At 37.7% G+C, this 27,156-nt stretch overlaps 1 protein-coding gene across 1 annotated transcript in view; it reads left to right on the forward strand.

Moving 5' to 3' along the window:
* The window catches only part of OTOGL (otogelin like), a 96,661-nt gene that overhangs the window by 27,462 nt on the left and 42,043 nt on the right, over positions 1–27,156 (forward strand). Inside the window, exons 20-29 of the mRNA XM_026060175.1 lie at positions 243–408; positions 1,544–1,618; positions 2,885–2,937; positions 3,458–3,620; positions 6,987–7,094; positions 8,425–8,563; positions 20,971–21,105; positions 21,575–21,721; positions 23,479–23,598; positions 26,256–26,372. Of these exons, the coding sequence (XP_025915960.1) occupies positions 243–408; positions 1,544–1,618; positions 2,885–2,937; positions 3,458–3,620; positions 6,987–7,094; positions 8,425–8,563; positions 20,971–21,105; positions 21,575–21,721; positions 23,479–23,598; positions 26,256–26,372 (1,223 nt within the window). The remainder of the gene's footprint in view (positions 1–242; positions 409–1,543; positions 1,619–2,884; positions 2,938–3,457; positions 3,621–6,986; positions 7,095–8,424; positions 8,564–20,970; positions 21,106–21,574; positions 21,722–23,478; positions 23,599–26,255; positions 26,373–27,156) is intronic.

Consider the following 27,156-nt stretch of genomic DNA (forward strand, 5'->3'; position numbering starts at 1 on the left):
AATATATTTTAGACACTCATTCCTTTTCCAAGGAACTTTCTAACATACAGCCATACTTAATCTAAACCCTTCTAACTTAAGAAATCAGTAAAGCAACATACTTTTCTAATGTATTTTAACTGAGCCCAGAGCAGCAAGAGTGCATTTTGCTTTGCTGTTTTGCATTCTTGTGGTATACTTGGCTTGTTTTTTATCTTTCACTTTTTTAAGAGTATGCTGTTCTCCCTTTCTTGCTCCCCCAGCTGTGATGTGTCGCAGTGGTATGCTTTATCATCAGTGCTCTTCCTTCTGTAAACACTCCTGTGCTTCGGTTTCTATGGCAAATAGCTGTGGTGATGACTGTGCTGAAGGATGTAATTGTCCTGATGGGAAATATTTTGAAGAGTCGGTCAACTTTTGTGTATCAATGTAAGTCATACTAAAACAGAACGTGTGTGTAGGTACGTTTGCCTCTTTCTAGCAAGCTTTTGAAAGAGTTTTTCTTCGCTTTCCCTCAAGATGTAGACTGCCTAAGAAACAGGATAGAAAACAATATGTGCATATTTAAAATGTTTTTGTACTGATCAATAGTGTGGCTTCAGCTAATATTTTGTGTTAGAGCCATCTAGAGCACTTCATAGATGTGTCACACTGCTTTAGAGAAGAGTGATGAAACTTTTTTAATTCATGGGAAAGCATTTTTGTATGAAAAGACTGTTCTAGAGACGTAAGAAAAAGCGAGAAGGAATGTAATAGTAACCCACAAAGTCACAGATAAAATGGAGACAGTGACTGGGAGTGTCTGTTTTCTCCGTCTCACAGTGCAAAAACATTCAGTTGAAAGGGTAGGAAAAGGTAAAGGAAGCGAAATAGTTTTTTTATGCTGTTTACCTAAATTTTACAGCATACCACCATGGGTAGATACTGAGTTTAGGTACTGAATTAAAAACTGGAATGAATATTTATATAAATTTCAAGATTATTCAGAGTTACTGCTGTTCATTAGGACAAATATTTTGGAAAAGTCAGTAAGGTTCGTACTGCAGGGATGAAGCCTGTTTCGAACTATTAGAGTGTGAGGAAGCCTGGTATTCCCGTATTACTGTATGGTGTCTAGAGAACTGTGATACTTCTTCTGTACCATCTGGCTATTATCAAATTCAGGGTTCCTTGAATAAGTGGACTTTGGTGTGACAATTCCTCTGCCCACAATTTTGACACTACTTTGAACAGGAGTTACATGTTGCAGAACTACTCCCATAATTGGGAAAAAAACTTTTCTGTAAGACTGCAATGCAAAGAAACAGCAAGTAAATAATATGGAGACATGAGGAAAATCCTAGCTTTGTTGAGGATAGTGGGAGTTTTGCCATTGCCTTCCATGCAGCCAGAGTTTCATCCTTTAATTTTTGCCTTTAATTAGATGTGTATTATAAATATAAGTAAAAAGATTGATTTAGTGAATTATGAAGCCTGTTTGTCATAATAGTTTGATAAATGAGTTGACCTTAAATCCCATTTCATTTTGCTTTTGTAACCACATGCATAAGTATTCTTCTAACAGATCTGCCTGTCGTTGTCATTACAAGGGCAAAGCCCTCCAGCCTGGAGAAATCCTCCTCACTTCAACAGGTTCCTGGTAGGTCTGAATACAAAAGAGTTTTAACTTTCATGTTTCCCAGCTCAAACGCTACTGAGATATTTTCATATAGAATAAAGTTCTATTGTATCAAGACATTTTTTGTTACACACTTAGTAACAGGTAGTCTATAAATTGGATTACATACATTCTTATTATAACAAAAGCTTCATAAAACATAACCAGGAATTCAGCACTGCTGAGGACATCTTTGTATGATGACACATGCAAACTTTTGTAAGCCAGGGACTAAAGACCATCTCAGAACACATGCACAGAGGCTGCAGTCCTGTTCTTAGACTCAGGGGCATTATGATAGCAATGTGAGGCTGGTTTCAGAAGAATAAACAGTGTGATTCTATTTTGGAAAGCCTTTCAAACAAGGCCTTGCAGAGAGCTGTATTTGTGTCATTTTGTGTCATTTATTTATGATGGAATCCTGACCTTATTGAAACAAACAGGGAAACTTCTCGAGTCTCCTGATCAAACTTGTTCATTTTACAAAGAACGCTCTTAGCCTGCTAATTCAAAAATGTGTCTGGGATCTGAGTGTCAAGGTTGGTTCTTGCTGAGTTCTCATATATTATGGTTGTTATAACTGAAGCTTGGTAAGCATGTACTTGAAGAGGTGAGAGCAGATTCTTCATTTTTCTGGCATTGCTACGCCTCTACATATATATGTGTGTATATATATGGTCTACTGTGTGTGTACACCGAACTAACACTCTCTCTCTCTCTCTCTCTCTCTCTATGTGTATATATATATTTTAAGGAAGAGAGAGGGGGAAAAAAAAAAAGAGGACAAGGTTTACTCTCCACTGTGTTTTTTGTGACTGTATATTTTATCAACAAAAGAGTCTAACTGTGTATCCTAACTTCTTTGTAAGAGGCAATCTGCATACAGTATTCTTCCATTTTCACCAAGGAGGAAAAGATTTTTCATTACATTGCCAGTATCCTGAACCACCTGGGCCTACAGGCCCACAGAGGTTAAAGTACCCAGCTCCCTTTTTTCACTTGAGTGATAGTTAAGCAATTGAATAACTGCCTTAATACCTCTGTGAGTCTAGGCCTCTCATTACAGATCAGCATTTAGAAATGCCAACAAAATGCTGATCAGATCGTATGTTTTGGGATTTTAAGCATCATTCTCCTCCTGATTTCAGTTGTTTAAATTGGGTTAAGTTGTGCTGTGTTTTTTAATATGGTGGTTGCAAACATATTTTTCTCCTGAAATAAAGATGAGTTTGCTTTTCTTTTTGCCAGCCAGTGTTTGAATGGAACAATGAAATGTATTGAAGCCACTACAGAAGGTACAGGTAAGTTGTATTCTTGTCTCATATTACAGTTGCACAGAGAAAATTTTTAGGAAAAATTCCTTTAAAAATTCCAAGTGAGATATAGGTCAATACGTTCTAATGGGAATGCCTAAAATTAGGCTCGGTATTCCTCTTTAGGAAGACTCAGGACCTTGACTTCTAGAAAGTAAATTTTTAATGGATTTTTAATGGATTTAGAATGTATTTCAGTGCACTGATTATTATGGCACTTCTAAAAATCCTATCTACATAAGACATAATGACTTGATTTTTAAAAATGGGCTGTGGACCAGACCCCAGATGCTTAGTGTTAAGTATTTTTGTTTGCTGTACGTTAAAACACATATTAATTATATTGCTCATGTAATGCAAATGAAGCTATAAGCTATTATTTTTTATTATACTCTTATGTATACTGTAATATATGCTAACTGTGCATTAAAAATGAATAGATGAACTAAAACAAATAACAGAAAACCTTCAGTGTTGATCTCATTTAACCTGCATTTCACCTTTCAAGTTCACATATGCCCTGAAGGAAAAATCTACTATGACTGCAGATCTCCTGTGCCTGGATTACCAGCAGCTGGTGCAAACTGTGGGGTCTCCTGTGCAAACCTTGCCATGAACTTCTCCTGTGTCCCCTCACCACCTTGTGCAAGTGGCTGTATTTGCCCTCCAGGGTAAGCCTTTGTTAGACTGCTCTGTAGCACCATGTGCATATATACTTTTCACTGTGTGACTCTGTATATTGTTGTGGGGTTTTTTTGAATTCCAGTTATATTACATCTGTAGTTTTGAAACTATTGCACTGTCATTTTTTGAAGAGATATAATATGATCATAGTTAAAAGGTCAGCTCTTTCTTTTGTCTCTTTGACAAAAGCCAGCTCCTTCTGGCTGGTGTGACGCTCCATGTTGTAATGCTTCCTGATTTGAAGTCCCACAGTTCCCTGTTCTGAGACCACTGTTCCAATATCCCATGAAATATCCAGCATGCTAAATCAGTCTGTGTGTGTTATTTGGGACTCCTAGGACAGCGGATGACTCCCACCGCTTACATAATGTAGTTTATTTGAGTATAGAAGCAAACATGACATAAAGTCATAGCACAATACCACCTACGTTCCTGCTTGCTGCCCAAGCAACTGTCTTACCTAGATGATGCCAATCCTTGATGTGGGGTAGGGAGGGAGGAGGTGCAGGCTGGATCCTGCCCTCCTCTCCTTCATTCTCTCTCTCTCTCTTTCTCTCCACTCTTCTGAATTCAGCCAAAGCTTTCATTTTCTCAGCTTTCATGTTTGGATTTGGTTTCCAAAAACAGTCTGCTGAGCTCTACAGGGGTCAAATCAAAGTACAAATGCAGAAAGCTAAAAGTAGAAGGCTAAAAGTATTTGTTGTGCAGTTTCTATCAGAATCTACTACCACTCTGTCTGTGTTTTTTTTCCTGATACCTCTTGTGTATAGTCACTTTCAAATGTGAAGAGTCAAATGAGATTTGTAACTTGTTGCAATTCTATCTCAGGTGGAGTGCTACCCGATTTTTAATCAACACTTGATTTTTTTTTCTTTGTATGTGTAAGTCAATGGTCCCTGACAGTATATTGGTTGTGTCTAGATCACAGTCTAATAAGACTGTTAGAATTCCCCTTCCAATAAATTGTTGTGTACACAGATAACTAAGTGCTGGTGAAGGATAGATTTCAGGCATAACTATTTTAAATTTTACTAGCTGTCCTTGCCTGATATTCTGTAGTCCTTTACACCCTCTACTTCACCCAAGGAATTAGCTTCCAAGACCACTGACAGGTAGTATAAAAGTAAACAATTATTTTAATGCAAAAATGTGTGAATCTGTGCAAGCCATCATGTAAAAATTGATAATTATTTGCTGATACATCCCCATGATATTTGCATGAGCTTAAACTACCAGCATTATCATGAAAATTCATTTGAAATTTTGAAATAATTAAAATATAGGTTAAAAAAAAAAAAGCTAGCCCCCTACTCCTGCTGAGTAGGATTATACCATTTAAAACTGAATGTATTACTTGGTTCTTTTCTGAATGATATAATATAAAGGGGATACGGAAAAGCAAAACCCCAAGTTTCTGTCAAATAACGGAATAAAACTATATGATACACATGAATTATTCGGGTAAGTAGGAAAATTAGCTTTTTAAAAAAAAATTTAATGGAAAAGTAAATATGTAATTAGTACCATCCTCAGTCTTAAATTATATTTCTGGAGCCATTATGCTTTTTGTGCTCATGGGTCTGAGTAGCTGGTTAGTGGCTTTGAGGGAGAAAGGGTCCAGTAGGGTTATCTTAAAAGTTTGGTTCAGATGTTGTGTCTCTTTTATAGAAGAAAATGGCAAGTATATACTTAATGGTATTAAATCTATATCTAACAAGGCATGAAAGCCTTGTTATGAGTAGTCTTACTACTATGTCATTTCTTATTCTCTTAAAGTGCTGCTCCTCTCCTTTTCTTGCCTTCCCCACCCCATTTCTGCCCATACCCATTGTTCAATCTGATGATCTAACCTTTTGGGTAGAATCTGGAATTTTCCCAGGTACTGGTGCCGGTTTCCAGCATCCTGGGTATTGATGGTGCTCGCAAAGTAAAACTGCCCATGTGTGGTATCAAAGGCCTCTCCTTTGGACCCCCATGACTAGATGGACTCTAGTGTCCAAAAATGGTCCTCTTAAAGCAAGAGTATTCAGTACTTAAAGAGGTGACAAGGAATAAGAAACACTGAGTCTCTGGTATTCTATAGAAATTGAATAGAATTGCTCAAAACTTCATAAAGAAATATAAGAACCAAAGCAAATTCATCATTCAGAGATACAGTGAAAGACATCCTAGCACTGAGATGGAATAGGACAGCTGAATCACAGAAGTACGAAGAGTAGGGTGGGAAGGGACCTCATGAGACCATCTAAGGTTATTCTTCTGCTCTTAAGCAGCGTCAACAATACTTATATTAATGTTGGCAGATACAAAACTAACTTCCATTGATGGAGACACTAAAGGACCTTCCTAAGACATCTGTTCTAGCGCTTTCCTATCTTTAATACAGCATTTTTCTGAGCATTTAACTTGACTCTTTTACTTAAAACAACTTAATCTTTAATGAAACAGTAATTGTGAGGTGAAGAAAATTCTACTCTGTTTGTTGCTTTTACTTTCGAATTAAGCAATCTCAAGTCTGTACTTGGAAAACAAATCTCTCTGCCTTGTCATCTGTCAGAATGACAACTGCAGTAATTGCTCCCCTACAAAGCCATACTGGGAGTGTCTGTAATGCTTTTGTAAAGTAAACATTGCTAAACCACCGGAAATGAGGAGACAGCAAAAAGTGGTTAGCCAGACCTCTGAGTCACTTATTCGTGCTCTAACTGGACTTGCAGCTTTTTGTATTAAATGACATCAGATTCATCTAACCTCATCAGCCTCTTCCACTTCCCCAGTGTGGACAGGTAGCCTCCACCACCAATCTTAGTCAATTATGTTTCTTCTGTCCTGCCACCCCACAACAGCTGCCATAATCCTGCTCGCTATCCTATGCTCAGAATAGGATGGTTGCTGCTCTGGGTAAAGGAGTGGGCACATCACTTCAGTTGCTTCCCTGCGTCAGGAGGAGGATGGAGCAGCAGGGAGGGAGGACCAGCCCCGTAGCGGCATCCCTCGCACATGAATGCGCTGCAGTTAGGTGGGAAGCAGCAGGCCCGGACACTGCCCTTGCTGTTGCAGAGGGCAGGGGGAGCACCTCTGTTTCTGTGCCCTCATGCAGGAGCTGAGCCTCACACAAACTTCTCCACCACATGGTAGAAGGAGCTGCAGCTGTGAGCCTTGCTAGGTCTCCAGCTGTGCAAGGAGGAGATCATTTGTTCTGGGCAGCTTTCGCTGCTGAAACAATTGGCCTTGCTGCCTGGATGGAAGACCAAATGTCCTTGGCTGGGTTTAGACAACGCACCACTCGATGAACTGTGTTGATCTACTTGTGAATTTACTTTCATCTTAAAAATAATTCTTTTGTTTTGAAGGATGGCAGAGCATAGAGGGAAATGTTATATTCCTGACAGTTGTCCATGTACCTGGAAAGACAGGGAATTTCTGTCAGGAGAAGTGATAGCTACACCTTGTTACACCTGGTGAGTGACATACATTTTACATATTTTCAAATCACTGGGATCCTGCAACAAAGGAAAACTGATACAGAAAATGTATTCAGTACAGTGAAAATCAAAAATGTATATGTTTGTTTGTAGACAGTCACAGGAAATATCTTTTATTAGACCCACTAATAAACTTGGTCTGCTAGGTCAAATAGAGTAGAGTAGACTTTTGGGTGAGCAATTGCTTCTTCAGGTCTAAAAAAGAAGCAGAAGACATCCAAGTTAAAAAAAAAAAAACAATTAAGAACAACTGTTTGATTAGATATGTATTAGTTAATCTCTGAAAGAAAAGACAGTTGGTATTTCAGAGAATGGAATATAATGAAAGGTAACCAGGGGAAAAAAAAGGAAATTAAATGTATGACAACACTAAATAGTCTGCTCCTTTAGGAACTGGATTGTTTGCAGTGTGAATTATCACTCCGCATGAGCAGGGGCAGTGGAAAACCTCCCTTATGTCAAGACAGTAGAGGAATTGGCCATAAGAGAAAGATGGAAATAAGCAATGTAAGTGGAAAATGAGATAGCACCCAGTGTCTTTCCTGAGGAACCTTACCTGATTCATATTGACACAAAACATATTTTCATCCATTATATTTTGCTCTCCCAAAAATCTATCTTTAGTTAAACATATACTAAGTTATCCAAAAAAAAAGTTTGGCCTGGCAGTTTTTAGTCAGCTGAAAACATCACTGGCAGATTGATTGTGTTTATACACTCACACATGCAAAACAGAGGCTCTCAGTGCTTAGGATGCTCCTAGTCTTATACAAATACGTGCAAGTCGCTGAATGTACTGACAGGAAAAATAATCCCTCAAAGCATGAGCATTTCTTAAGCTCACTTTGTACTTGTTGGATACCTTGAAATCCTACTGTTAGCAGCTGAAGATCTCTTGCACTGATTATGTGCAGCTTGCATCTCAGAAAATTTATCAAAATATCTTAAGAAAATAATAATGATGTTTTATATATGTGTGTGTTGTGGCACAGCGTCTTAGTTATACTGGATACAGCAATGGAAATATTTGCATATGCCATAAAATTTTTAAGATTTTGTGTTCGTTTCTTACACATTCTTATGTGGTTGTGTGCTCATGGCTAAATGCTCAAAACTATTCTCCCGCTACATCACCTGGAATTTCAGAAGCAATCCACAGAATAACTTTGTTTCAAGGTCTGAGAAAATTCTTTCCTTCATGAATTTCTGTATGACTTGAATAACAAGCACAAGATTTTTTTTCTTGAAAATACAAAAGCAAATGGCCCTGCTATGAGAAGTTACTGACTGTTATCTCTCCTTACAGTGTTTGTCGCAGAGGGGTATTCAATTGCACTAGTTATCCCTGTCCTGCTGTATGCACTATTTATGGAGATCGACATTATTATACATTTGATGGATTGGAGTATGATTATGTCAGTGACTGCCAAGCTTACTTGCTAAAGGTAGGAGAATTGTTCCTATGTTTTCATGTGTCCAAGTGAAAGTTTTTGTGAGAAGCCAGTCTCTAAGTATTTTGAACAACAGGAGATGATAATAGAAAGAAACATTAAGAAAACAGGTGCAAAACAGTTGAGTCTGAAAGGAAGAATTTATAATGGCACTTTTTGCTCATCTACTTTGAAATTGGTACGTGGGATGGTGTCAGTATGTTGCTGTGTGGTCTAGAGAAAAATAGAAAACTGTTCTCTTCTCTACATTGATTATGCTTTTATCACAGTGAGACAAGACAAACAGCATAGAAACTGTTCTAGAGCTAGGTATAATCTATAAATTTATTTAATTATTAACTATAAACTGTGCCTGGCAGAGGGTTAATGAGGACCTCTGAGGCCACTTGGAATCTTTCTTGAATGTGATCTGCATCAGATCTGGAGTGTATGTATATAATAATATCAAACAATGATTTCATAATTCAACAATGAAATCCTTCATTGAGATTGTCTGGCAGCTACATGCTAACGTTTCTCATAGCACACATTTACAGTCATTGCTAGCCTTTTTTGTTTAAAATACCACTACTGACATTTAGAAATATATTCTCCTATTACTAACAATGCTGTTATTATCATTGTTGCTATTATTAAGGCTGGGAGTCTGTCCTCTGAGTTACAGTAATGCTTTAAGAATATTATTTTTTATTAACTGTAAATGTCTAACTTTAAGAAAAAGCATGGTTTCTTTGCAAGGACTGCAAATAGTTGCATTTCATGTACATGTTGGTAAAGTATTCACAACTGTGAAATAAAACACAATGACAAAGTGACACTTTTTGAATGTACACTTTAGGGATCTTTGAACTAGTTATTTTTTCTGTTTAAAAAAAAAAAAAAGGTTGATAAAGACTATTCGAACTTACCTGCCTCCACCAAAAGATGCAGGAAGGTATTCCCAGGAAACTAATATCTCACAGCAAACTCCTGGCACATATCATATTGTCTCATAAAAGAGCCCTTGCTCTAAGAGGTATATGAACCTTTGCGTGAATTCTCCTCCTTTAAGATGCAAAAAACAAGAGTTGCCTTATTTGTGAAATCATCTTGCCTGTATGACAAGGTGGAAAAGTGGGTTGTCATTTCTTAATTCTTATGTAATCCAACCAGAGAGGTGTTTAAGACAAATCTTTGCTACTTTTCAAACTTTAGTGTGATACTGGAATGTTTTTCTCTTACAACGAAATTTCACCTGCTGCTGTACTTTATATGAAAGTACCTATTTGGAAGCAAAGCACAGGGAGCATTTGGAGTTCAAGAATGAAGTTGGCAGCCACATAATTACGGCATGTGGCACACTGCCAACAGTCCTTTCATCAGGTGAACATGATGACACACGTGATGAAAGTGATGCCTATGTAGATTTGCAATACCAGAATAAGTCTTGTCATACTGGAGATGGCTGCAACAGTAGCTCTACCTAGCTTTTCAGACTTTTTTTTCCTTCTCCCAAACTTAGCTAATGTGAGAAAGCATAGCCTAATCTGTTCATGAGACTTATTTTTTCATTAGGATATAGAAAACTTTTATGATCTAGACTGAAGGACTGTTATTACAGATTAGGCACTACATAATTATGTCTGGAACAGGTGATATATCTGCAGGTCTGATTTTGTATGTAAAATGTTTGGAAAAGATTTTTTGGGGAGGGGAGGGAAAGAAACCCAAAGGCTGGGTTCATATGGCAGCTGCCCAAAACCTTTGAAAGAACTAAAATACAGAATTAATGAACTATGTTATGTGTAATCCTGGAATCAAAAGAATGGAGGATGGCAGTATAACCAAATATTTTTAAAGGATTCTGTGGCTGAATTTGGCAGAAACAGATGAATAAGCCTGATTTCCTTATGAAGGAAGCTAATAGAAATTCTAATAAAGAGAAATGACATATGATACTAGGGAAGAATTGAACTTTTCTTTTCCTTTTTCTTTTTTTTGGTAGAAGAAAGTCATGCATGATAAATCTTCTGAGTTAAGAGATCATCTGAGTAACACAGTAAATATATGAATACAGGTGATCAGGTCACTATATGCATATTTTAGATTTAAATACCTTTTGGAGACAGATTTTATTTGTTTTATTTTTATTTTTTTTTTAGACTAGTCTGCCATAGGATGAGAGTGAAGATTCTCTCATAGCTGAATTAAATGTTAGAAATTAAAAGATAGGAATAAATGGCCTTTTTTTGTAGTGGAAAGATCCCCAGTGACACTGCACAGGAATCTGTGCTGAGACCTTTGCTCAGCATCTTCCAGAAACGAGTTTGAAAATGGGATGTGGGGATTGAAGTGGCAGTGTGCTGAGGGTACAGAATCAGTCTGAATAGCTGAAACAAAAGCTGACCATCTAAATATTCAGAAGATCTTACGATAGAAAACACAGCATGATAAAATGGAAGATGAAATTCAACAGTGAAAAAATGCAAATCAGTGCACATTTAGAAAAAGTAGTTATTTAAAAGTAGTGGTTGGTGAATTTATATCAACTAATTTTTTTAACTAAAATGATTAAAATTGCTTTCTTACTCCCACTTTCTTGCTTATCTTTTTCCACCTTCCATGATACTATGTTTTCCCTAGCAAAATGGTGTTATTTTTCTAGCAAACTTTACTGCAATTTTCTTGTATTCTGTTTCTTCCGTTTGTTTGTTTCATTGAAATTCTGCATTTATAGTAAAATGATTGTCTTTCTATTACTTACATTGGCCTTTTCTAGCTTCTTGGTGGCTTTCAGTCCTGCAGTTCAGTACATTCTTTAATAAGGCTTGCTCAGTGTCAGCGTGTTGCACTTTGGAGCCACTTAGACCTGTTCTCTTCTGAGAAGCAAGATTATATTTTCTCTTACTTGGGAGAGCTTATATTTCCAAGGAAGTGTTTAGAGGGATAGTGTACCCATCAGAATGTCCTTGAACGAGAGCTGTGTTGCAATGCTTATCTGCTGTTTCAAAAATCCACTGCGGTCTTTCCATTAACTTCATTAGGTTGTCAATAAGGCCCCAAAGCCAAGAAAAGGAGGGACTATTTTCTTCTTCCATCTTGAAAGATCCATTTTTCCAGTCAGCAGAACTAAGACTCTAAGCCTCAGGTATTCATGGTTTGTGAATTACACCCAAATTTGAAGTATGCAGCAAAAATATTTTCAATTCTTTTCATCCGACTTTGTGGTTCTGGCGTTTTTAAAGTCACATTTTTCATCTTTTTACTGCAACCATAAAGGCTCTTTTAAGGCCAAAGTTATCACCATACTTAGCATGTTGGCGGATTATGAAATCCTCAACCAGATACTTGATCAAATAATTGAACTGTTATGCCAATTAGAAGTTTGGATATAACCCTTTTAGGTCAAGAGACACACAAGGACTCATTGTTAAGGTAGAATTTTGTTTAACAAAACATGAATGATCTGGAAAACTGGTACCAAAACATGAATGATCTAGAAAATCAGTAACAGAGTTTCCCAATGTGTGGGAATGTTATCCTATTGATAACAGTCCCCTGGGTGATAGAGGAAGGCAAGTCTTTTCTTGCATATTCCTCCTTTTGTAACTTTAGGCAAGTTCAAAGCTCTTAGTTTATACTCTTATTTTTGAAATGCTTTATACAAAGCTTGGTTGTTGCACTGGTAATCTTCTATCTGTTTCCCTGCTGATATATTTATCTTGACTGTTAAATTTGTTAAATGATGACTGGACATAAGCTGCAGCAACAATACACTAAGCAGTAATTCTTCAATTATTCATTCCCACATTTGAGCAGGCAGAAACAGCCTTTACACCATTGCCCCCTCTTAACTATCTGTAAACTTTTGTACAACATTGTTTGTGCCAGGTAGCCAGTCTGTAGATCCATGAAGTTGGTAAATCTATACGATGAAATTGTATTTTGCACAATCTCTCTCATAAACTGTTGGCAACATTAATACATTCTGCTTGTTGTTGGTCACTCTATGGAGGATTACAGCTGAAGGTTCTTGGTTAACAAACATTTTCAGGCTGTCTGTTCATAGCTAAGAAAAATATTTTCTTTTAATAAACTCTAAGATTTTAATGGGAAAGTAAATAAATATTGAATTTGAAATCATACGTGTTACAAATTGGAAATCTGACTTTAAAAGTAATATTCATCTAGTCAAGGAATAAAGCTATAACATAAGGTTCCAGTCAGAATGCCTTTAATTTTTTAGTTAACATGCCTAGTCCTCAGAGGTACATTCCAGCAAATAGTTTCACGAGTAAATGATATGCCAAAATATGTCCACCTAAAACACTTGTCATATAATTTATAGCAACAGTAACTTTGCAGAAGTAATGATGTGTTTCTTGACAGTTTGTGTGCATGCTCCAACAAGAAAAAAGACTGCTTTTCAGTGAAAACATTGTTTGCTGTGAGAAGTTTACCCTGCTCTAGTTGCAAAGAACACCAACAGTTTGCTTTTCATCAGTTCCATTATTCAGAGGAAACCTTTCTGGATAACCCCTCCCCCCCCCTTTTTTAATTGATCTCTGGAAGTGCTGTGAGGGTCACTTGCCAGTTCTCTGTGGGAGACATCCCCTTCCATTCCAGTCTTCAGCTGGGCAGCCCAGTGCTCAGATAACGTTGTACCTGTTTTTCCATTTGTTCTATGCCTTCTGTGAGCAGTAGATTTGATTACGGTTGGCAATGGATTTATGCTCTGGTTCCATTTTCTCCAGATCAATGATCTCAGACTCAATTACCTCTACATGCCTTTCTGTCTCCACCACCTGATTCTCCAGACCATTAAATTATATGGTGAATGAATCACTTTCATCCTCCAACAAAGGAAAGATTTCTTTCAATTTGTGCAGATTAGCATGGAGGGCTTCCAGGAAAGGCTGAGGGAAAAGTTTCTTGACATGAGACTGGCGACTTTGAGGAGATGTGCGTGGTGTGATTCAGAAGCTGGATCCTCTTTCTGAGGACCTTGCCATTTAGTGACCACACAGCTTGAGGAAAGTAACCTTTTAACCTTGGATTTCTGCTTTTGGGCTAGTGTTCAGCTCCCAACAGTCCTTTGGCCATACCGACTCTAAAATATTATAATCTGTTGGCTGCCTGTAAAGCCAGATCACGGTAAGAATGGCTACCTGAATTCGATAGCCTCTCATGGGGAAATGCTTGTGGATTGTTGATGCCCATATTCTATTGATGTAGCAGTAAAAGACAAGCAAAAACCAGCAACCTATGCTCTGTTTCAGGTAGCTGTATGGTATGTTGTCAGCAGTGAAATGGGAGCCTTTGGCCGTGTTTGAAATCGGGGGGCCGGGGGGTTCTCAAGCTAGTTACCTGTAGAAGCTGCTTGGCGGTTTTAGACCTCTGAATCTGGGTCTTGTAGGTGAGCTATGAGAACTGTGAATTACATTTACTGTGGTTTTGGTCAAGGCATGAGTATCTTTGTTTCTGCATACGTAGAAACTAGCCTTTAGCCTATACCAATAACTTTCATTACGTTAAAAAAGGTAAGCGTCGCAAAAGTTTCAGCTTTCTAGCTCCTGTCATCACTTGCTGAAGCTCAGAAAAGGCAAATTTATTACCACTATGTCCTGCCCTTTTTTTCCATTATGTTGTGCTTTATCATTACAAACCAACATAAAAAATACATTCATTGTGCACTTATAGTAATAAAACAATAATAATAGGTTTCATACACCTTAGTCATCTAAACTTCTAGTTTTAGTCATCTAAAACTAGCAACACCAACTGTGCTGCTATCTGTATATCAGAATAGCTTGTCTGGCATTAGTAGCACTTGAAAACAGATATTTGAATGTTCCCCAATTCCTTAATCTAGGGAATATCTCATTTTTAATTAGAAAAGGATTGCAGAAATGTAACCTGTGCAGAAGCCAAATCTGATGCGCAACAGACAAAGTTAAATAAATTAAACAAAAAGCAATCTGTTTTAAACAATCTTTTCTTGGACCTTTTAAAGTAGTTCTCTTAAAATATAAAAAATAAAACCAAAGCCTGTTCAGCTCTGTTTGATTTCATCAAATTTTAAAAAATTAAGCAGCACTGAATTAAAAGAAGGTTTTGAAGTATATCAAGTAAAAAAATTTCCTGTCATGTACTTTTCAGTATTAACATTTTCAGTATTAGGTTTTAAAAACCCTATTTAGGTTTTAAAAATATTGTGGATAAAATCCTGAAACAGCCAACAACTCTAAGCTGTCATAAGATCTACTCCAAAAATATGTGTATAATAAAATCTAATTTAATGATTTATCCCTATCTTTCCTATAACTTGTATACACACACACAGGTACTCATGTTGGATCTTACTCTAAAATTGTCAAGCATTTAATCTGCCTGAGGTGTATCATTTTGGGAAGTCACTTTTAAAGAAATACAGAAGAGTTATCATGAGTGCATTAGCAGATATCTGGAAGTAGTTTGAGGGTGAGTCAGTAGCTGGAATAATCTTCCTTCTTCTTTTAAAATTGCTTTAGTGATTCTACTTGAAGATGTTGCTCTCCTCCATGTTTATTCAGTAGTACTACAGTACTAGAAATGTGTCATATCTTTACAGGTTTATTGCAAGTTTCCTTGCCTTATTTAGAGTGAAAAAAATCACTTAATCTGCCACTCTGTAGAGCACAGTAAGGAATAGAGTGTGTGTGAGTGAGTGAGTGTGAGAGCAGTTTAGCTTTTAGGCTCTTAGTTCCTAAACATATCTTTTTTAAATACTTGTACAGAAGTGCATTACAACAGTAGAAGAATAAGTAAGATTACCATTCCTTTCTCCATTCCTTTTGCCCAGTTCTCTCCGGTAAGATGATCGCCTACTATCTTTTAATACTGTTGTATCCCAACTCTCATTTGGATTTCTTCCTAAACTGAGACAGCATGTATCAGTGCCATCTGCTGACTCCTAACAATATTGCGCACAACTCCAATGTTTGAATAGCTTTGGGGAAGTCTTTTGAGAGTACCAATTTGTACAGGATGCAAAAGTAGGGATTAAATAAAGCTAGGCAGAATGTGTGTGTATTATTTCAAAATGGTACAGGAGAAAAAATGATACTGGCAAAAAGAAAAGCCTTCCAGAGATGCTTCTTGGTGTACATTGTGAATGAGTTTTGAATAATTAATGTGTTTATACTGATTATCTGGAAATCAACCCCTCTGTAAAATGGCACAAAAAACTAACAGGGCAAGATCATGTTAGGTGCCAAGTACTTTGTCCACTCTCCAAAAACACTGAAATATTTATGCTTAGATGCTCACTAAGTCTGAGCTAAGAAGCTTGACTTCTTCCAGGATCAAGCTCTCTGCAATAATAGATTTGCAAAGCCACAGATTCAAATGTTCAAGTTCCTTCAGAGGGAATTTGGAGCATAATAAAAAACCACCAAACTAATTCTGAGATTCCATAAAACTTCCTGAAAGCTAATGGTATCTCTCTGAAAATACTTAGGAAGGAGAAGCATCTTCTACTTTTTAAATTAATGGGGGGGTTTTGTATGTATTTTTGAAGCTTTTTGTGTGTGTGCCTGAAAAGCTCTAAAGAGTCATGAAAATGAAAGGAAAATCAGACTAATGTATCTCTATCCAGTTCCCAGTATGTCCCTAAATTTTCCTGTGGCCACCCTAGTTTTCAATGTAAGTATATTGTAGAGAATGAAAGATAAAAAGAGGGGAAGTCAGGATATTAGGAATGGAAAAGAGTAAGTCTTTACACTGACTGATTAGGGAGATTTTAATGAAATATTAAAAGACAAAAAAGTACAGCTGCCTTTAAATTGTCTTCTCCCAGGCTGCATCTCTGCTATATAATAATTGTGCATTATTGGTTGATAGTGATAGAAAATTTCTAGCAGGATATAGAAATAGAAAGTTTCTAACAAAAATAAACCATAGCATTCCCAAGAATTACTTAAAAAAAAAACACATGGAAAGAAGTACTTTGCTTTTTAAGATAGGAAGAACTATGGAAAAAAAGTGCAGCGAAGTCTAGAAAAAGAATGTTCTGAGAAGTAGGACTGACAATGAGTTTTTGACTGACTGCCCAGATCTGTGACTCTGTCTTCCCTGTTGCTTGGCAACTCCATGTTATCACAAAGAAACTGATATTAAGTTGGAACAAGCTGGATATGGTAATTTACGTGGGAAGATACTCTTGCAGTGGGAAAACCATTTTATTTCTAGCTTCTGTCAGCGTAAGTAGGTTTCACATGACAAACTGTAGTACATCGCCTATTGGGTGCATTTTACCTAAAAAGGTAAAGAGCAGCTCTTGGAAACAGACCGTGCAAAAAAAAAACCAAAACACACACACACACACACACACACACACACACACACCACCCACCTTGTTATTCATTAGACCTACTCCTAGTGTCTACTCAGACATTTCTTCCAACAGTAGTGACAAAAGCTAGTTTTTATAGAGGTATGGATCCAGTACAAATTAATGAGATAGAACTTGATCATTATCATTTATACTATCAAAGTACCTAAGAGCTTTAGTGATTTGCCCAAGACCTTGCTGTCTTACACAGACATAAAGTGGGGATCTAAATTGTCTCTCTCTTTCTTCTGCATTAGCAATAGTTATGTATTAAGTTTCAATTGCCTGTTATTTCCTCCCTGCTGGAAGCAGAGGCTGCATATATAGCAGTTACAGACTAATTTGAAGACCATCATAGCTGTGGTATGATTCAACTTTGAATTTGGCTGGTACTGTATGGGTGGGAAAAGACCCAATTTTTACTCAGAAGAGAATGGCAAGGGTGTGAATGTAGATCAAATTTTATCTTGAAAGCCTTGATCCACAAGAGACATGCAATCCATAATGGTGTTTTATATTTGGGGTTAGCTCTAAGATTTAATTGGAAAGAGAGAAAGTACAGGAGACTCGGGTTTTAACACAAATTCCTTTTTCTTAAACTTTTGATTTACTCACAGTTCTACTGAACCACTAACGATGTCTCTCTGCATTTCCATCATGCAGCATTTCCAGTAATTTAGCACCAACTTGCAGTCCTACAAGTAGGGAAGTACTTCACATGTCTTCAGGAGTCCCTGTTCTGGCTTTGGTCAGCAAAACTCTCCCTGTCTCCAGGCTTCTCTTTACTGCAAAGTTAACTTGAAATATTACTCAACTTTTGCCCTTGGCTCAAATCCCAACCATACACAAAAACTTCTGACTGTTAGTCTGTTGATGCTGTTAAGCTGAAGTGATTGGCCTGGACTGTCAGAAGGCACCGGCAGCAGTTTGAATTAGCACAACTAATACAGCTACATGATGCTGCTCCAAGAACTTGTCTTCATTGCCAAAAAAGGTGTATTTTTACTGTGGGATAATTAGTCTGAATTAACTCTCCTTTTTTTTAAAAAAAAAGGCAACTCAGTCTCTTTTCTTGCAATGAAGACATTACTTCCCTATTAATTCAGAGTTGCCCCTTTTACTGAGGCTAAGCTAACTGAAGAGGAATGAACTCTGCAATGAAAACAGTCCTGTTTTCAGCCAACCCTACATGTTTTATGTATTAATTAGTCCCATATACTCCAAGCTAAGTCCTTTTCTGAACTGACCCAGGGTAGGAGGTTGTTTGCTTGCTCACTTTTCATGTGACCAATATAGAATGTATCAGCTTGCATCATATTTACCAAGTTGATGAGTTTGTCTCCTTTTTAATTTACCACATCGCCTCCAATAAATCCAGACATGCTCTGGGCTGTTATTGGACTTGGAGGGGAATAATTACTGGACTGACTCCAGCAGCAAGCCTGGCTTAATTAACACAGTGCATTTCCCAAAAAGGTAGTGGCCAATTCTATTCTGAGTGCAATTTAAAACAACTTTATAACAGAAGGAACATTGCTGTACCCTGAAGCTTCTACTTCCTTTTAAACTGAGCTCCACCGCTAAATAGCGAAGAGCTGTTTTCCTACATCCACTTACCATTAGTTGCTAGTCCTAATTTTACCTACCTTAATCTTTGTCTTCCAGGTTAATAGCTAACACACCACCCATCTGTTTAAGTCCCGGTGTTAGGGCAACACAAAATTTGCAGGCAGTCTCTCATACCTCATGTTCATTGCATTTGCTCATGCTTGCTTTAGAGTGTTTTCTATGCCAAGTAGTAGCATCCTCTGGCGTGTGGGCCCTGCTGGACTAAGGGCAACAAAGCTGTAGCACCTCCTTTGCATGGCAACACAAATACCTCTACACTTTGCATCATCTAGAGTTGGGGATTTTCCTTAGACCAGAAGTATTCTTTAAACAGTTTGGTCACTTTGACTTTTATTTAAAAAGAAAAAGAAAGCTGCTTCTTGCAGCAACCATATTTTTTGTATGTAATGTGCATACAGAAAATTCCTCTGCACTGGTGAGGAAAAATTGATGATATGTTTTTCATTCTCGAGATCTGATGAACACAGAATAAATAAGGGTATGAATGTAGGACAGGCAGGGAGTAACCAGAAGTCTGTGCCCTGCACCTTCCTGGTGATTGAGGGAGGGAGCAAAGCTCTGGGGAGGGCCCCAAGGCAGGGGATTCCTCCTCTGAGCGCTGAGTGGCGCTCTCCAAAAGCACTGTTGTGAGCCAAGAGGAGTCCTCAAGCTGCTGTGAGCAGTTCTCATCTTACCCACCGTGCCCATTAGCATCTTGAATTAGTTCTTCCAGTTTCTGCCCTCAGGTTACCATATTTGCCCCAAGTTCCCCTTTGCCTCCCATGCCCCTAAGTCCCGAAGCTCCTGCCCTGGTGTCCAGGAGGTAGAGCTGCTGGCATCTGGCTGAACGTGCTCTTCTGGAGATGAGCATGCTGAACGCACAGCCATATGGTAGGTAGCTCTAAGTTCTTTAACGTCACTTTTTCTCTCTCGTAAAGGTAACAATACATGCTATTGGTCACTTATAAAGCCAGTAATTAGCAACAGTCTACATGAACTATGTGCACTTGTAACTAGGCTGAGCAAGTGGCTAATACAGTGAAAATATACAAGTGAAAGCAGGTGGTTCTTGGATTTTCTCTCCTCAGAAAACCTTAAGGTAATCATATTTTCAGAGAATGTTCAAAAGAGGGTGGAAGTAAGAAGAGAAGGTTAGACATCATTTTGTTTCCAGCACTACCCAAATGTCTCATGTATGACTGGGTGACTCAGTGGTGGGATACAGAGCTTGTCACCTCCAAGATTTTTATTTCATATCTGTCACAGGCTTGTAATGACTGTAGGACAGTGTTTGATCAAAAATGACACTAGCTTCAAAGGCACTCTCTTTGGCTTATATTAATGTTACGAAGTTGCATCTCTCAAGTCTTTTCAGCTTGTGGCTTCTTGTTGACTTGCAAGGGTTGGTATAGAAGTCAATCAAAAGGCAGATTTTAAACAAGTAAGAAATAGTGAGAGAGAGTAACCCAATTTTACTTTTGTTTGTGGTAGAGTGTTATCAACTCTGAAAATACAGCTGCTCTTCTTTCTTCCAGTACCAGTCCTAGCAAGGGGAATTACAGGGTGCATGTGCCTTTGCCTCAGGGTATGAAAGAACCACAGAAGCTGCAGGTGAAGGGACAGGTATGCTAAGCCAAAGTGCAGAAGTGATTGTATGTGCTGAGGATGCAAAATTAATTTACAGGTTGGAGAGCCAACAGATACAGGATTGTGAAGACAACACAGAATAAATTTGAATTTTGGAGATCAGAAACATTGTGGAAGAGTAGATTATACTGGAAGTGCTGTATATGTGGCATACCTTGAGGTGTATATGGAACACCAGCAAATCAAAAGACGAAAGAGGAGACAATACTTCTAAATGTTAGAAAATAACACCAAAGAAAACACTAGCAGAAAATGTTCCCTACTCCAAGAACTTTTAGTTTGACTCAAGTTTCCTTCAATTTTGGTGGATAGCAGTACAGAAATCATTCTACCTACTACTTACAGATGGTAGATTTCTTAGCCTTAAAAATATAGTAACTGCTTGATCTCAAGTATCTTGGTTTAAAAAAAAGGTTCTTTTTATAGCATGTCTTGATTTTTGACAACCGTACTGTGCAGTAAGTATTGGACTCCATGTATGAGCACATTTTAAAAGCCTAAACCAGACTCTTATTTTAGAGGTAGGCAGATCCTCCAAATGTGATGTTCTCAGAAGAAGGAAAAATACTGATAGTTAACATAATGGTTCTTTAACTCCAAAATTTGAATTGGTTGAGGGTTCACCTTTGAATTCAAAAATGTAGTTCCTTGTTTGGTAGCTTTTCTTAAGTTTTAAATTCAAAGATGTGAAAACTGTAAATTTTTCATCCTTTTGTGATGTTGAGGCTGGAACATATCTGCAGGAGTGAAACGCAGTTGTACTTGTAAGTAGAATGATTTCTCTTTCATGTTGCAGAGCACAGATAACTCAAATGTATCTATAATTGCTCGGAACAAGAAGTGCTTTGACAACAACATTGTTTGCTCAAAGAGTGTTTTCATCACTGTCGGAGACACTGAGATTTATTTTAGCGAATCTTCTGAGAAGCAGGTTGGTTGCTTTCTTTCCTATTTGGATTGCCCCTTAAGATAAGCATTTTAAAGTTGCAACTCTAAAGGAGCATATTTTTGGAAAACATCTCTGTCTGAGTTAGCACAGTACAAGTACTTAGGCCTAGATAAAGCAGCAGCTCCCAGGAAAAATCTTCTTTTTCTGTTGTTTTTTCAAGTTCTATTTGTGCTACAAAGCAGCCTGATCAAAAGCCTCAAGGAGTCAAAGCATATTGGCATTTATTTGTTTCTCTCCACTTGGTTTTGTAAGGGAAGGCAAAGTGCAATCAAAGCAAACTTGAAATGATCCAAAAGGCAAAATACAAAACAGTATCTCCAGTAATACTATTGATTCAATTATATGCTAAAGATAAAGCATGTATTGAAGAATATCTTATGTTACTAATTGGCTGCATACCGTGGTTGTAGAATTGCTGTATTAGATCTTAATAAATATCCATTTCTGTCAGAAGACCTTAAGGGGACAGGAAAACAGATCTAACTATCAGCTTTGGAAGGCTGGATATTATACTGTGATACACTTTCCAGAACAGGATATTACGATTCTGTGGGATAAGAAGACAACAATACATGTTAAAGTTGGACCTCGATGGAAGGTGAGCCAAAATAAAAAGCTGCGATTTTGCATAGTTCTCAGTCTTACTAGTATATTCTCCTATGGAATAATTGCAATCATCTTTGTTCCTAGCAATATAGTTGTTTATCATGTTGTTCACCTGCTAGCATTTCCCAGGTAAGAAAAGAACAGACTGAGGATGTGATTTCATGGCTGGACTCCTGAAGAGAAAGAGTGGGTCCTACGTGCCTGTTTACTCCATTGTTCTGAGCACTGCAACCTTGTTAGATGCGCAGTGATATGACTCTAACTCAAAGTTAATTTAGGGGGAGCAAGGAGTGTGTGTGTGTGTAAATTAGTTTCATCTATCCACTTATTTACTATAAATCCATGAATCCAGCATGGATTCATAATCGCTGGGGCCAGCAAAAAAGAAGCTGCAGGAAATGTATAGCTGGCAACATGAAAAAGGGCAGGTTAGTAGCACAGTCTCATATTGGATTAGGCTGATTGTGGAACTGCACCCTGAGATGTAGCAGAGGCTGCTGAGATGAGCAGATGGAGTCATATCTTGGGTTTAAGCTAAGAAAATGAGATACAGAAAAGGATCTAGACAAGAACTGATATCTAAAACACAGAAGTATATTGTGAGAAGCTTAGGACTGGATGCAAGGAATAATATGTGGCTCCTTCTCCTGCCAGTTGCTCCTCTCTAATCCCTCCCTCCATCATCATCATCTGTCCTCACACTTCTGCAACTCAGTCTTTGGCTCCTGGTTAGAATAACCTCATCTGCACATTTGATAACATCTCTGCTCTGTCTCAACCATGAAGGTACATATTGAGAAAGGGCTCTTTCTGGTGAAGGAAAAAGAAAGCACTCTAGACAGCAGAATGTCAAATTTTTTGAAGTGTAAGTCAAAGTTGCAATCTAATCTGATTTTAAGCAACATTATCATCATCTTTTTGTCCTAAAAGCTGTAAAATGCTTACTTCACATATATGCAGATTATCAAGCATCTATATACATTAAAAAAAGAAAAAGAAAAAGATTTCTTCTCTTTTACCATGAACTAGCAGGAGGGCTAAGTTCCAGAAGTTGTGTGCAGGGACACAGGTACTTCAAACTCTTCTTGCCTCCAGTGACTGTTTCTTTCACAGTTTCTAGTTAAGTTAGATAATGTCTATAGCAGATCTTAAGGAAAAATAATTTATTAGCAAGACCCACAGTACCCTAGAAATCCATCTTCATTTTGTTATTGTGCAGAAACATCTTTCTGTGTGTGTGTGTGTATATGCATGCGTGCATGTATGTATGTGTATTTTTTCATTAGCAGCACATGCCCCAACACAAGAATGTTGCAGCTGACTCTTTCATAATTGCTGTTATGAACGTTCTTGCTATTGTGAGCTAAAATTATAGGCAACAGGTCTTAATGACAACAACTAGTCAGGCTTCACAGAGGTAATTCACCCGAACTTTTGTATTGGATACACCACTAAGCTTTCAGAAAAAAATATGACCATATTCCAGTCCCTTTCCACAGGCAAATAATAAGTATAGATTCTGGAAAACAGGAAACAGGAAAAAAAAAAAGAAGATGTAAATTTCTAAAAAAAAAAAAAAAGAAGTTATTTGCAATATGGGACTATAAGCACAGTAGAATATCAGATATTTTCAAAGTATGAGTCAGAGTTGCATTTACCTTTTTTGTTTAAGAATGTTTTGCTTGACATTTATAGCACATATGGATTATTGACTATCAGTATACGTTAAAAATCATTCTTTGGTTTTAGGGTAAACTGGCAGGTTTGTGTGGAAATTTTGACAAATACACTTCAAATGATTTGACTACATCAAACAACATGGAGGTGAGAAATGCACAGGTGTTTGGAGACAGCTGGGTGTTAGGACAGGTAAGTCCTGTGTCTGGTAAAAAAAGAAAAAAAAAGGCATGATAATTTTTATTCATAAATGAACATGTTATTAGCACATGAAGTACAGGAATTTTCTAAACTGACTGCCAGTCAGTATATAAGAGAGCATTTGAATTTTCATGTCTGTACATATCAGATGTGTTAATAACTCCTTATATTGCAGCAAACATATAATATGGAGTTTAAATGAAACCAACCAGTCTCTTCAGGGAAGAATTCTTCCCCTGTACAAAATAATTATTGTAGTTCTCTGGATTTGAATTTTCTCCAAATTTAGATACATTGCTTCTCGTATTTTGGATTAAGCCCAAACTGAAAAAAAATGTAATTTCTCCTCTGATGTTTGAGGCATCTGGATATTGAAACAAATAGAATCTGAACTCTGGAAGAACGTCCTCCTCAAATCTCAGAACTTGCCCAATTTCAAATGAATGCAAGAGGGGCTCTTTCCATAGTGCAAGGCTAAAATTCTTCAATCTGTGGGAGATAAATTGAGATACAGAAGTTATAAAACTAAGATTCACGTTCAGTCAATGATTTTTTCAGTTGCAATCTGTAACACAGAACGAACAGACAAAAAAGCGGTGGCAAAGGGGGTGGTGAGACAGAAAAAGCTCCCAACACCGATGGGCACAACCCGGTACAGAAACTGGATTTCTGAGGAGGAGGGAAGAGGCTGTAGAGAGTGGGTGACTGCAACTGTGTTTGATAACACAGGAATATGGGTATTTTATTAATTTGTAGTGGCGAAAGGTTTTATAGCTCTGTGAACCTCCTGATAAATCAATATTTGTAGAATACTCCCCTAGGAAGATGTCCGGGAGACTTGGTTTTTAATCTGTTCTCTCCCTGACTCAGAACAGGAAATTGAACCAAAATCTCTCACCTCATGAAAGAATATATCATCTACTGTGCTTTGGGAGAATGTTTTGAGGTTCCTCTCCCTTAATATCTCTTTTTAGATCTATTTTACTCCACATAAAATATTTAAATAGTGTGAGCAAGCAGGGGAAATGTGTAGCGTGGTGGTTATGCCACTCATCTGGAAGGTGGCACATAAAAAAACGTAGATACTTTATATGAAGTGTAATAATATCGACACAAGAGACCAAGAGCAATGTAATCTTGAATGCTCTGTAGTTTCGTGGTTATGATTCCCTCCTGGGAAGTCTAGACTTAGATTCAAAGGAAGGAAGGGACTGTGCTCTCCCACCTCCTGGGTGAGTACCTGAACTATTGACTACTTAGGAAAGGGAGGCCTGTGTTAGCAGGATTTTATGAAGGGTGCCCAAGCCTAGCTCTCCAATTTCACTGTTTCCTTTTTAAAAGAAATATTTGAAGAAGCAAGTATGACTGGGGTGTAGCTTTATTTCATGAAAATGAGAAAGATTTCAGTATGGGTTTCAATCCACTAATATTTTTTTCAATTTATCAGTGCAGTGGCTGATCTAAAAAAATGGCATAGCGTTTGCACAGCTCGAATCCTAACATTAACTTCTAGGATTTCATGACCTCTGGTTAAGCAGCCCAAACTTGTACTTGCCCTTTTGCAGCCATATATTTTTGTAAAATATCATGTAATCCTCTGATCTCTGTGGCTGCCAGAGCAGTCCTGAGAGTACTCTGAATTCATTACTGGCCTTGTAGGCCAGCCACACTCAGCCGGATTCAATATTTCCCCTGCCTTTGTGGAAGGCCACATTAGGACTTTTCCAGAAAGGACCTTTGGCCTCTGTAGGGATGTATCCAGGTTATCTTTTTTCCATAGTCTAAATACTATAAAGGAATATGTGATAGCTGGAGGCCTAGACCCCAACTATACTACTAGAAAATGTGCTCATGTTGGCACTGGTAGGTATGGGATGTGTCCAAGGTTTCTCTCCTCTGGAAGTAGCAGCACATTCCCCTGGGGTGCTGTCAGAGCGCCCGTAGAGGAAAGCAATGTAGGTGAGCAACTGTCCTGGAGCTGAGGCTGCACCAGGACATGCTAATGCTGCCTACTGATCCGCCATTGCTGCTTTCTGGCCTTCTCCTCTGCACTGAGAGTGCGGTTTTGGATGAGCTTGCATTTTCCAAGCTGAGTGTCATTTTGTTATATTTTTTTGTTTTTCTTCTTGAAGACAGACTTAAAGAGAGGGAGTTGCATCTCAGCCATTTTTGAGTTATCACAGTAATCTTTGACTCTGTTTTTTATGAGTGAGTTTGTTCTTACTGCTGCTTCTTTATTTGAACTTACAGGGCTAGTCATCTCTAGTGTGACTCCATTTAAAGTCAGTGCAAAACCACCAGGGATGGATTTGGCCCATATGTTTGTTTGTGATGCTACACTTGGTTGCTCTGGTAATGATTATGATGTGTCACAAAGAAAACATTTTGTCTGAATGCGCTGAGCAGACAGCAGGAACATTTGAGTACTTGAGAACAAAACACACAGATTCTTTTTTTGTGCAAATGTTTTTAATTAAAACAACAAATCAGTGAAAGAGGGTGCAGATAAAGGAAATAGCATTTAAACTTTATTGTTGTTTACTGAATACGAATATTGAATTCTATAATATATATAGTGTACCTGAGTAAACCACTGTAAACACATCTTTGTTTAAAAAGTTTGTGGGGTTTTTGTTTGTTTTTTTAAGTGCAAGAGCCCAAATGAAACACTAAGACCATGTGAGGTGCATCAGAGCAAGTTCCCTTATGCCAAAAAGGAATGCTCGATTTTATACAGTGATGTTTTTGCACCTTGTCGCAATGTGGTAAGTTTATTAAACATCCAAGATTTGTTCTTGTGTAGGAGAATGTTAAAGATCCAGTGATTAATTTCTTCTTGCTGTTCCCCTCAGTGGGAATACCAAGGAGGATACTGAGTACAGCCCTGCAAGTATCTCTGTGTGGGTGGGCTATGTTTGTGCAGAGCTCCTTGTTCCTTTCAAGACTGCAGCCTAAACATTATAGTGATAACCGGGAGTCATGAGTTACTAGACTAGATAATCAAGGTTCTGTTCTCTTTAGGGTTTTTTTATTTATATCTTCTATTTACATAGGTAACTAAATTTTTGTGGCTTTTGTATGTATTGTGGAATTCTAAACTACACATTTGTATAAAAGTGCCTACAACTTATCTCACATAGTTTTATTTGTTAACTGTTCTGCTCAATATAGAAAGAAATATGAGAGAGTGAGATTTGGACTTAAGAGCTATCAGTATTTTTAATTGGCTGGCAGCTTATCATTTCTGTTCATCAAAACTCTGAGGTATGGTGTCCTTGTTTTCCCCATATCTGGCTGAGCTTGGGACTTGAGTTACAGGAATGCTCTTAAGCTCAGTCTATACAAGATGGGGATGATAATAGCTTGTGTGTGAATCTTTTCTTCTATTTTAGTCCACCCTTTATCAAAGCAAGACATTACATTTTCGCCTATTTCTGATTTTAGCCTCCCAAAGGGATTTATCCTTTATAATCAAAGGTGCTTTTTTACACCTGTGCAAGCAAGAACCACTATGACTCTCTTGACTCAGTCCTTGTTTTCTTTCTGACT

This window comes from Apteryx rowi, unplaced genomic scaffold, assembly GCF_003343035.1.
Source record: "Apteryx rowi isolate R43461 unplaced genomic scaffold, aptRow1 scaffold_166, whole genome shotgun sequence".
NCBI lineage: Eukaryota > Metazoa > Chordata > Aves > Apterygiformes > Apterygidae > Apteryx > Apteryx rowi.